This window comes from Lepidochelys kempii, chromosome 6 (assembly GCF_965140285.1).
Source record: "Lepidochelys kempii isolate rLepKem1 chromosome 6, rLepKem1.hap1, whole genome shotgun sequence".
NCBI lineage: Eukaryota > Metazoa > Chordata > Testudines > Cheloniidae > Lepidochelys > Lepidochelys kempii.
Window position 1 is genome coordinate 38467881 of NC_136385.1, and position 12471 is coordinate 38480351.

General features: G+C 38.6%; 1 protein-coding gene across 21 annotated transcripts in view; it reads left to right on the forward strand.

Moving 5' to 3' along the window:
• The window catches only part of MICAL2 (microtubule associated monooxygenase, calponin and LIM domain containing 2), a 188491-nt gene that overhangs the window by 76276 nt on the left and 99744 nt on the right, over positions 1-12471 (forward strand). For 14 of the 21 annotated variants that reach the window (XR_013635922.1, XR_013635920.1, XR_013635921.1 and 11 more), the window contains exons 13-17: positions 1929-2128; positions 2664-2776; positions 9265-9330; positions 10035-10181; positions 11008-11112. Coding sequence is in view for 18 of the 21 variants with exons in the window: in XM_078853224.1 (XP_078709350.1) it covers positions 1929-2128; positions 2664-2776; positions 9265-9330; positions 10035-10181; positions 11008-11112 (631 nt within the window). In the remaining 3 variants the exon portion in view is untranslated. Of the gene's footprint in view, positions 1-1928; positions 2129-2663; positions 2777-9264; positions 9331-10034; positions 10182-11007; positions 11113-11945; positions 12021-12471 lie in introns of all 21 variants that reach the window. The other 7 variants (XM_078853211.1, XM_078853212.1, XM_078853218.1 and 4 more) reach the window with 3 other exon arrangements.

Genomic DNA, 12471 nt, shown 5'->3' on the forward strand with positions numbered 1-12471 from the left:
TGAGTCAGCTGGCATGAGCCAGCCGTGGGTGTCTAGTTGCAGTGTAGACATACCCTTAGTGTGTGTCCTCTGCCCCAGCTACTTATTGAGACCTGTGATCTTCCTACATCCAGAGAAGCTGTAATCAATCTTTAATGGTCATCTCTGATGAAATATTTGGTGGAAGTGACTCATGTATTCTCTCAGACTCTCTGGCACTGGAAAGTGCGCACAGGCATGCTGGGCTACCCAAGCCCCACAGACTTGAAATCCACAATGATACTGTGTGAGAAATTTGAAAAGAAGACCTGACTGGAAACTCCAGAATGGGTGGGGGTGGGGGGAAATGGCACGTGCTCCAAAACAAGAACTAGTGTAAATGGAAGAGTGAATGGTTTCCGATATGGTAAAAGCTGATGGGTGTGCTAAATGCTAATTATTCAGCTAAATGGAAGGGGCAGTTGGGCCCCTTTTACCTTGTGAAACTGGAAACTGTAGAAGCCACCATGCAAGGTGCGCCACATGGCAAGGCGTAACTCAGGAGAATAAGAGGAGTTTCCCTGGGACTGACTGAAAACGCAGCAGCCAAGGGATGGTTTGACAAGCTGTGTTGACATGCACTGCCACCAACACCAGCTGAGAGCTGCACCAGGGCTGAAGCAGAAAATGTCACAGAGGTCTCAGAAAGTCAAGGATTCCGTAACATAATCTTAGCCTTAGGCATGAGACAGGCAGAAAGCGAGAGAATCTGTCATGAATATAGAATGAAAAGGAGTATGGAGTCCTTCTTTTGGGCACAGTACTTGCTGGAAAGGCAAATTCGAATTCCTGAGCAAGAAAACTCCCTGCTGTTTTGTTTCTACTGTGTTTAGGGAAACAATACTTTGCATGCATTCTTTGTAACTAAAGAGGATTCCACCAAAGAAATACCTGACTCCAGCATCAATTTCTCCTTCTAAAGGAAACAACCTGGCAAGGCCCCAAATACTGCCAGTCTTGTTGGCTGGAGGGCATGAAGCTGAAGCACTAAACACAGTAATGAGAACCAGAGCACTATACAGACTTCTACCATCAGATTTTAAAATTGATGCTTTTGGATCCATAAAAGCAGTGCTGGCCCATGACTGAATTTCAGCCATCCTGGGCATGAGGAAGGGATCACTCTTTTGGGTCACAGATTTTTACATTTGCCGTGAGGTGGGGGAAACTTCTTTGCTAGCAGCTTTATTATTTTTTTTAATGTCTGTTTGAAACTACTTGGGATTGCAATTTTAATGAGTCCCAGAGAAAATGGATTGGGGGTAGGTAATGCGGTCAAAAGTGTATGATACATTTATCACGACTGTCCAATTTATCACAATGACGACAATTGCAGAGTGTGTGTGTGTGAGAGAGAAAGAGAGTGTGAGAGAGAGAGATGCTTTTTTATAAGAGAATGTGGTGCTAGTCTGAGCTCACAATTCACTAGTCTGTAGTCATGAATTTGATGACTTTCATTCTAAATGAATTGGGATTATTCCAGTGTTTAAAGGCAAAGTGCATCACTTGCAGCAGTTGCAACATGTAGCACTGCATCTGTATTCTGGAAGGGTTTTTTGCACTGTTTGTGGTATGGTTACATTTTTCACATGGTAGATCAGTTAATTCTTTCTCTAAGACTAGCTCAAATAATAGTTTTGAAAAATTAAGTTCAGTGACATTTTTAAAATTTAATTTGAAAAGTGAACCTCAAATATTGTAGGGAAGTACTTTTGGTCATATTCCTTTTCTGTAAATTTGGATACAGTTCATAAAGGCAACTCTGTGAAACATGCAGGCAGTCTTGAATCATGACTTCAGTCATGACAGTCCCAAATGAGGCAAACGAGTGCTTTTATTGTTTTGTTTGTGAAACTGGCAGAAGGCAGCTCTCCCCCAAACCCACCCGTTATTAATGCTTTGTTCCTCAGTGACTTTGACTCTTTGAATGAAGAAAATGTTGTTGAAAACAACCAGCTGGTATTTGACATTGCTGAACGAGAGTTTGGAATTCCTCCAGTCACCACTGGGAAAGAGATGGCGTCTGCTGGAGAGCCTGATAAACTTAGCTTGGTCATGTACCTCTCAAAATTCTATGAGCTATTTAGAGGAACCCCTCTGAGAGCAGTTGGTAAGCAAACCATTGTTCTTCATTTTTACAGAAATTGGAACTATCATTTCACCCAAGCTGCCTAATTACCCCTGATGTTGGGCCAAAGTCCGTTTCTCACAGCTACAGTACAATCGCTCTGGAATGTTTGACTCTTTTTGCTGTCTGCAGTAGTTATCTCATGCTTAAAACGGAAAGGGAAAAAATATTTGATTTGGATCAAGGCTTTCAATTCCTTAGTGGTTTCAGAAAGCAGGAGAGCGCTGAGTAACTGCCACTATCATTAAGATAATAATGTCAAACATTATAGTAACTTGGTAAGGATGTTGTCCTCACCATATTTATTCATATGGGATTCTATTCCAATTTTTAAAAAACATACCTGGATTTTATTTATTTCTTCATTTGTTCTGCAGGGAGAGTGGGCTCCAACACACTCATGTAGAAATGCTACTACTAGTAGATTGCAAAAATATTGTTTCTACAGAGAAAATGCTTTGAAAAGTGATTTTCATGTGAATACAACATCTTGAGTACAATATCTTCATTTTAACAGATGCTGTGGATAAGCAAAATGGAGAAAATAATGACCTTTGCTCAGCAAAATCATCAAACTTCATCTTTAATAACTACATCAATTTAACGTTCCCAAGGAAGCGAGTACCAAAAGTAAGGTTCTTTGCCCTCTACTACTTCACCTGATATTAGCAGGCTAAAGATATACTATCAGGCCCAAATTTAGGTTTTGTAATATCATACTTCTACATAATGTAAACCAGTAGAATATATTCATGATTATATGAAAATAATTCCAATGCAGACAGGGATGTGTTGTCTTAAACAAAAATATTTGTTATGATGTTTGTAACTCTAACATTGCAGCATTATGCTAGTCATCAATGAAATTATCTAGAAACTAACTACTGTAGTTCTTATAATGCAGTCCTTGCAAATCCAAAACTCCTGTTAATGTTCAAAGGGAGTTTTGAATGTGCAAGCAATGAAAGAGTAGACAATCTAAGCAAAAAGTATCTAACTAGTTTACTTTAACTGTCCAGACTATTGTGGTTTTATTTGACATAGGTAAATAAATAATCTTTTTTTTAAGAAAGATATAAGATTTTTCAACTTGCCAGTGTCCTATCTTAAAACATTTTCTACTTTAGATTTATTCAGTTCCAGATTGTTCATCTGTGAGCAACATAAAAAGATAGCCATTTGCAAATCATTTAAAGAACTTTTTGATATTTCTGGCCAGTTTTTCCACTGTTAACATATAATGAAAAATATTTTATAAAGTTTTATAGACTTGCAAAAAGACTGGAGAAAATCTTGTATTTTCCCCTGCATCTGTTAACCATGCCTTTTCTCAAAGTTGTACTGAGGTCTTACAGTACTTCATATAAAAGAGTGAAATCTGTATTGCCCTACTACATGAACACTCAAATAATAGTTGTGATTCTGGGAGTATTTTTCATGTATTAAATATCTTTTATTTATAGCAATGAAATTAATGACCTGGAAAAGCCATAGTTGAGGATACTACTACTGATATCACATTTTCATGTTCCATTCTCCAAAACATTTTTGAGGCCAATCCTCCAAACTTACAAAAATATAATGCGTACGACCTTGAAGTCAATGGGAAAGCTCACTACCAAGCGTAACGTTTACTGTTGTAAGTGTTTGGAGGATCTGGCCCCTAGGCAATAATCCATTCATATGTGTCCCCTTATTTTTTCTCTCTCCTACTTTATCGTAAATTCCACTGAGTAATGCAGAATTGCTAGTAAGCACACAATTCCCTGTGCTTCATAAAGCACCATGTGCCTGTTGAAGTCAGTGAAAGTGTGCAGGGTACAGGGATCTGTGCAAGCAGAGCCTGATGCAGGATTGGGTTTGGTGAGAGTGTTTTTATTTTTCCTTAAGTGAATAGAAGCTCTTCCAAGACAATGACTTTGGAGATACATTCAGTTGCAATATTTTCTTGTTAAATAACTTTGATATCCTACATGTTTATCCTTCTCCCCATCCCAGATGCAATCCTATCACTAAATGAAAAGTTGACAGGAACTTGGAGAGGGTGTTTGTCTTTCACCCCCAATCCCACCCTCACTTTTTAAAACTGAGCCTGCACAGTCTGGCTCAAAGTCAACAATATCCCTCTGTGATTGTTCAGATCTAATTGCTATAAAGTGCTAACTAACCCACACCAGAATGTGGCTGCTGCTCTGTAAAGCTGTGATAACAGCATAGTTCGTTAACCTCCATGGGTGTTTCCTGAAAATACAATCCAATGCAAACTTGTGTGAGGTTTTGTGTTTCCTGCACCATTCTGTAACCTTTTTTTCTTCAATAATTCCAACTGTTGCAAAGAAGCCATGTTTGTAACAGACCTAACTTGCTATTCTATTGTAACTTTAATCTGTTGCATAGTAAAAGAAAAAGTATATGCCAATGCAAGCACTTCAGATTGTTTTTACTTTGTTTTTCATTGCCTCACATGTTAACTTGCAAAAGTAACAGAAGGCAGCTCTCCCACTCCTTCCTTCCTAGTCCAAAGAGCTTAACAGTACTGCCCCTCTGTGTGTGTGTAAAATATTCATAGTTTTCCTTATTGGTTATAAATCTGCTTCCACCTTGTCTTTTCAATTCTGGTGTAAACCAGCTACCTAAAACAAGATTTTTTTTCTACCCCAGAAAGTGCTTCAGAGCCTACAGATATTTCCTAGGTTTACTTGAGTTTTACATGTTGCTTATAAACACATTTTTAAAGCGTGTGACCAGTGAGCCACTCACCAGTTATCTCATATATCCTTATTAGGTAACAGTTTTTACCCACCAAACACCCACAAACAAAACCACAGTGACACACTTACCAACCAGCCAAACTAGAGGCAAGCCAAATAGGCAAAAATAAACATTGTGCTCTCTTAAAACAGATGGTTTCCTTTGGAGAGGAGCTCTTCTTATTGCCATGTTGTTTTTTCCTTAGTTACCCACAAAAATAAACAGACTTTCAGTAGTAGAAATCTTTCCCCACTACTAAAGTGTTTAGTCCTCTCTCATTAGCTGGTAGACAAAAGAGATACTTCTTGACCTCTGCAAGCAGCAGAGATAGGAATTAATTCAATAGTTCAGCACTCTGCATTGTCCAATGAGAGCAGCAGCTTTTGGGAGTTCTTTACATTAAATCTTGGAGTACAGCTGCACATGTACACAGCATTTGATAAAACAATAACTGTTTCCCTTCCCCCCAAAAGTTTACAGATGAGATAAACAATGAGAGGGAATTTGCTTTGTGGCCTCCTGTTGGCACATGCTCCGTGGAAAGGAGAAGTAATGCTTTCCCTTCAGTCACCTTTCATCTCCACCCCCAGATCCAATGTAGTCTGTTTGCAATGTTGTCCATCTATAAATGACTCAGGGAGCAAGAATGTTGAGGTCACTTCTTTTGCAGGAAGCTCCATAGACCTTCACAGCCTCCTCCGAGATGTGTAGCTTCCATGTTCCAAAAATGTTACCTTGTAGTGTGCATTTACACAGCAACTGGAAGGTGAATCTTCAGCTGGGGTAGACCTACATGTTGTCCTCAAGAGCACCTAAAAAGCAGCATCTTGGGCTAGCCACCTGAGTGTGTACCAGGGTAGCTGCAGCTATGCTGCTAATTTTAGCGCACTAGCTCCAGGAGAGCTAGCATGTTTACATCTACCAGAGCTGGGAATTACACCTCCCAGCTGCTGCGTGGGCATATTCTCAGTTTGGGACAGGAAATTATGCAAACTATAGCTATCTGAAGAGGCAGTGGAAATGTAGCAAGGCAGAAAGTAGCTTCCCAAGTTAGAATTTGGCCACAAACTTAGCTTTAAATCTGTTCTCCTGCAAAAATTGATATAGGGCCCATTAACAAGTACAAATAGTCAGGTGTTTAGTGTTGTCTTGTCAGAGAGATGACACTTCAAATATGATGGTGTGCCCTTACCATATTATTTGGCATTGATTCAGCACTGACTGCACGGGGAGAATGCCACCTACTGAATTGCCAGCACTGCTTCCTTCACTGTCTGGCTTTTCCTTAGAGCTGATCATTAGTTGGGTGGGAGACCTCTAACCCTGCCTAGTGTGAGAGAGATTAGGAAATTGCAGGCTGAGGTTAATGTGGCTGCAGTTTGTTTGCCAATATGTGCTGGGCTGGATAATGTTTTTCATTTTCCTATTAAAGTGTCTGCAGTGCTCCAGAGGAACTGAGGTTTCCTGCGCTTCTCCAGACTATAGAATGAGTTTTAGGTGTTTACATGATGATGAGCACAGTCTGCAGGCATGGAGTCGCTGCTCAATTAATTGCTTTGTAGTCTAAGTCTTTAAAAAATGTAATCACACCCCATTGTATAAAATTTTGAAAGTTAATGTGATATTGTGCCCTTCATTCTCATGTGTGGTCTCTGCTTTTATGTACAAACTACTCTGCAGAACACATAGTGCGATTGCGCTGGGCAGACTGATGCTTACATAGGAAGGGAAACTAGATTACTGAGTTAATGTAGTTTTATGCTTGAAAGACACAGTATTCAGAATACCATCATCTATTTCTTTTGGTATTTTCCCAGAAGTTAAGGTTGAGATAACTTAACTTCAATTCACTCTAAATGATATATGTTAAGCTGTGGAAAATATTAAAAGGAAGTTGGTATTCACTGATTTTTCCCCCTCTCCCCCTCCTCTCCCATTCCCCCTTTCTTTTTATTACAGATATGGAAGGTTATTCATTTGCATCTCATACAAATGACTGAACTGTGTTTTTTATTGACTGTTACACAGAAACAACATAGGCTGACATAACGAAGAGGAGTACTTGTAGCACCTTAGAGACTAACAAATGTATTTGAGCATAAGCTTTCGTGGGCTAAAACCCACTTCATTGGATGCCTGCAGTGGAAAATACAGTAGGAAGATAGATACAAACACACACACACACGAAACAATGGGTGTTGTTATACACACTATAACGAGAGTGATCAGTTAAGGTGAGCTATTAACAGCAGGAGAGGGAAAAAAAACAAAAACATTTTGTAGTGATAATCACGATGGGCCATTTCCAGCACTTGACAAGAACGTGTGAGGAACAGTAGGGGGGAAAAATAAACATGGGGAAATAGTTTTACTTTGTGTAATGACACATCCACTCCCAGTCTTTATTCAAGCCTAATTTAATGGTGTCCAGTTTGCAAATTAATTCCAATTCAGCAGCCTCTCGCTGGAGTCTGTTTTTGAAGTTTTTTTGTTGTAATATTGCAACTTTTAGGTCTGTAATCGAGTGACTAAAGAGATTGAAGTGTTCTCTGACTGGTTTTTGAATGTTCTAATTCTTGACGTCTGATTTGTGTCCATTTATTCTTTTATGTAGAAACTGTCTAGTTTGGTCAATGTACATGGCAGAGGGGCATTGCTGGCACATGATGGCATATATCACATTGGTAGATGTGCAGGTGAACGAGCCTCTGATAGTGTGGCTGATGTGATTAGGCCCTATGATGGTGTCCCCTGAATAGATATGTGGACACAGTTGGCAACGGGCTTTGTTGCAAGGATAGGTTCCTGGGTTAGTGGTTTTGTTGTGTGGCGTATGGTTGCTGGTGAGTATTTGCTTCAGGTTGGGGGGCTGTAAGCAAGGACTGGCCTGTCTCCCAAGATCTGAGAGGGTGATGGGTCGTCCTTCAGGATAGGTTGTAGATCCGTGATGATGCTCTGGAGAGGTTTTAGTTGGGGGCTGAAGGTGACGACTTATGGTGTTCTGTTACTTTCTTTGTTGGAAATTTGCTGGAAATGGCCCATTGTGATTATCGCTACAAAAGGTTATTTATTTATATTTATATATATATTTTCCCCCTCTCCTGCTCACCGTAACTGATCACTCTTGTTCTAGTATGATTGATAACACCCATTGTTTCATGTTCTGTGTGTGTGTGTGTATGTATGTATGTATGTATGTGTATATATATATAATCTTCCTACTTGTATTTTATGTAGTGGAAATATGTATTTTCCACTGCATGCATCCGATGAAGTGGGTTTTAGCCCATGAAAGCTTATGCTCAAATACATTTGTTAGTCTCTAAGGTGCCACAAGTACTCCTGTTCTTTTTGCGGATACAGACTAACACGGCTGCTACTCTGATAGGCTGACATGTTTACCAGGCAGAAAGATTGTCGATGTTATAATTGCCTTTTCCTACAATTTACCTGTTTGTGTAAGTTGAACCAGAGTTCCAGGACTGAATTTTACTGAGAGCCGATGTTAATTTAAATCACTAAGTCATTTGACAGGGTAATATCGCTTGTCTGTCTATTCAAGTAGGCTCTGATTCAGTAAATTTCTTAAACACATGCATAACTTTAAGAATGTGAGAAGTCCCAATTGATTTCAAGTTATGGATGTGCTTAAATACCTTACTGAATCAAGACCATAATTAGTTTGATAGAACTTGTGAATAAAGCAGACCGTTTCTCTGAGGGGGAGGAAAGCTGTTTGCTCTTGAGAATCTACCTGATAGGGTGGGTGGTCAGAGGGGGGAGGGGAGGAGAGGAGAGAGGAGGGGATGTGCGTATGTGTATTTGTTTTTTAACTTTACCTGAAATCCATTACAGTTTAATTATAACATAATTTGTATTTAATACCTTTCATCCAAGAATGTCAAAAGTGCTTTATGAGCACTAAATACGTTTAAAAATCATCCCCTAAATCCTTAATTCCTGAAGCACTCCTTTGAGATTTCATACAGGGAAACTGAGACCAGGAGGTTAAGGGCCCAAGAATTTAATCATATCCATTAGTCCCATTGAAGTCCAGTAATAAGTCTCAGTTCAGCAAGGTACTTGCGCACATACCTCGTTTTAAGCATGTCAGTATTCCCACTGAAGTCAATGAGACTATTTGTGTGCTTAGTTAGGCATGTGCTTAACTCCTTTGCTGAGTCAGGGCTGTAATCAGTGGTAGAGGTGGGGTAAGTATCCAAAAGTCCTGAGCCCAGTCCCACTCTGCAAACTACCCCGGGCCCCACTTTCCTGTTGCTAAGTTTAATATTTTTAACATACTGATTGATAAATTCTGCGTAAATATAGTTGTGGTCGTCATACCTGGTTTGGCTTTATTGTTGCAGGTTGAAAGGAGAGAAGAAAATGATATGAACAAAAGGCGTCGAAAGGGCCTTGGTGGCTTTGAAGAGGTGGGTGTTAAGTCTTGTTGCTATGTTAACCCCATCTTCTTCATGAAGAGAATTAATGAAGTAGCAGGAAGCAGACTTAACAGGGGCCCAAAATCTGAACTTTTGTGCTCTGTGCTGATTAAGACATACACCCTCCTCTTCCCCCAGTCCCGAGGAGCTTACAGTCTTTTATTTATCTTGTACACAGTAATGAAGCTAAATTATTTTTTTCAAGTTATTTATAAAGGAAAAGTGAGAGACCTTCATTTTTAAAATTCCTGTTCTGGTTTAGGAAATATAGCTACTTTTCTTGTCCCAGCTCAGTTATTTAACTTTCGTTTTATAACTTCCTAACAGCATTTCCTTCTGGCAAGATTCCCATTCCCTTCCTGATTGTTTGTTTTGTTATGGCTTTTTGCTCTATGATCAGCAGTGTCAGTTCAGTCTCTGTAAATCCTGTTCTCTTTTTCTCACTTGAGGGATGGATCACCAAAGAGAACAATCTATTTGTTTATATAAGTGATTTTTTTTTTTTTTTACTGTCCTGTAAAACTGAGTTACTTTTTGAAATAAGCAGATGTATCACAAAATGACCTCATTCTTCTCAGGCTGAGTGTGTCTGGTGTAATATCATTGTGTAAGTCTCAATTTCAGACTTGAAGAAAAATTCTCCGGTGGTTTTTTTTTGTTTGTTTGTTTTGTTTTTTTGTTTTTGTTTTTTACAGGCTTCAAGTTTTTCTAGTCGGGCGACAATTTCTAGGAAAGATCAGGGCAACAGAGAAGGAATGAATCAAAATAAAGTCAAGTCAATGGCAACGCAGCTGTTGGCAAAGTTTGAAGAAAATGCCCCAAACACATCTCTCCGGAGACAGGTGAGTGACAAATGTAAAATTCACCTTTGAAATTCAAGTGATCTCTCCTCATGAACAAAACGGTAGTTCTCAGATAAAAATTGCATCTGTAGTGAGTTTGAAGAAGCTTTTTTTTTTTTTAGGGTTTGTCTTCTAAAATTTGTATAGAAAATATCCTTTTCATTGCATTTAGGGAGAAACTAATTGACTATGTAGGTGTCCATTGCATAGTAATACATAATGTAACTGTGTTGGTTTGAAAGATACTGTAAACGTATCTCTGAAGTTATGGCTTTATAGTGGAGCTTTGTAACAATAAGTTGTCATCAGTCTGCTGGCTAAGGTTTTGTAAAAGCTCTTCAGTTTTCATGTTTTGTGAATATTAGTAAAGGATGGAGTCACTTTGAAAACAAAAAGATCCAGTGGAATATTTTCTTTTTACTGTAATTCTTGTCTAGGAAAGAATACATAGAAAATACAAGACAGTGGGTCTAATCTTTTGATGCATGCATTGTCATTAAATGAACAGAATATACTGTGCATGTTTTGCAGTTTATCACGAGTGGCTTCAGTAGGACTGCTCATGTTTAAAGTTAACCATAGTCTCTGTTTAAAATATTTAGTATTCCACATGCGCACTTCCAAGTAAAGCTGTAGTGGGAGAGCAGACCATTAATTTGGGTAGACTCCAAAAGGGCTGTGTAGAACATCTGGATAAAGTCCTTTTAGGGATCCCTTAAGCAGTTTTTCCTTCTTTTTCTGTCTGTCTCGAAATATCTTGTTCTATTTACCTTCTCCTAAGATTTTCCACTCTTATGTTTTGTTTTGACTCAAAATGTTATACAAGGAGCTAGTAGATAAACCAGCCCTGCTATCTTCCTCTGATCTTCCTGCTAATCCTCGCTTTACTAAGCCTAAGGAGCCAAGTCCTTCACCTCCACCAAAGAGTCAGGTAGGAATTCATAAGGAGACAGTTCTATAAATAATTAACATACTATTTTCACTTAGTACCGCAGCATTCAATGTCTTCAAATGACTCCAGAACACTCATAATTAATGTCTGAATTTGAGCACGTAAGTGTCAGGTGTGTTTAGCTGTTGCATGCCAGGACATCTTAAAGCAGGGTTCTTGAATTTAGTGTGCAAATACCCAAAATAATACAGAAAAAATAGGTGAATGATAAGAGGCACCTCATAATGTTAAAGTTACATTACACTCTTCAGACAAGATCAGAAAGCTGATTGAAGAATGAGCGTTTGCATGCAAAGCACCGTAAATGTGTATGGGTCAAGTTCTGTGTGTTAAATCCAGCAAACTCCCATTGACATCAGTGGAGAAGTTGTGTATATATGTTGTTGTGTATATATAAATTTTGTATGCTAGAAAAATACTGCAATATATTCAATGTGTTGATATATGCATGTACAATAATCTGTGTAGTCTGATAGAATGCTAAGGCAAAGGGAATTTTGCTCCGTTTGACCCTATGAAACAAGTCCGTATGAGCCATGACTCGGTGCTCAACAAAGGGATGGGATTCAGTTTAGGGATGGGATTCAGTTTAGATAACTGTTTAGCTCTTAGATGCTTATCCAACTTTCCAGTCCTTTTGGGTGGAGCCCCAGATATTTTGTGGTAAACATCTATGCTAGGAACCTCATTATAGCACAGAATGAAACACTGAATAAATTACGCTTCTTTAAAAATAAATAAATAAAAATCTCATATCAAACTGTGCTGATACTTAATTTTAAAAAGGCTGAATATTTTCTTATGCGGTTCAGGTTGCTGCCTTGTTTCCATTTTGCGGAAGACCATTCTTGGCATGCCAGAAAAATCAGAATGGCCTGCTGTAGAATGTGAGCTTCTTGTTCCATACTCCTTCCCTCTATCTAATGGGTGCAAGGGTAGATCAGCCAAGAATTCAGACAATGAAAGTGAATTGGTTTGCATGAAAGGGTTGAGAATCATTGTTTAAAGAAAGAGATCCTTGTATATAGTGTACCATTATTAACAATTTGCAGGCTGACAGGTGTTTGTGTTTTTGTGAAATATAGTTTGGTTTATTTTTTTTGTTTTGTTTTGGTTTTTTTGCTAATTTCGTGTAATTGGTCAACCATTATAAAATAGAAGGCCTGATTTCATGAAAATACCTATGGGAGGATCATTTTTAATTACAATATGAAACCATAGTTATGGTTCAAAGACCATTTCCATTTGTAGTCTGATTTTTGGAGCCACCTCTTACTTCATCAAAACCCCCAAACCTTTGGACCTGAAATTTATTATGCTTAGGCTCAGAATAGAGTA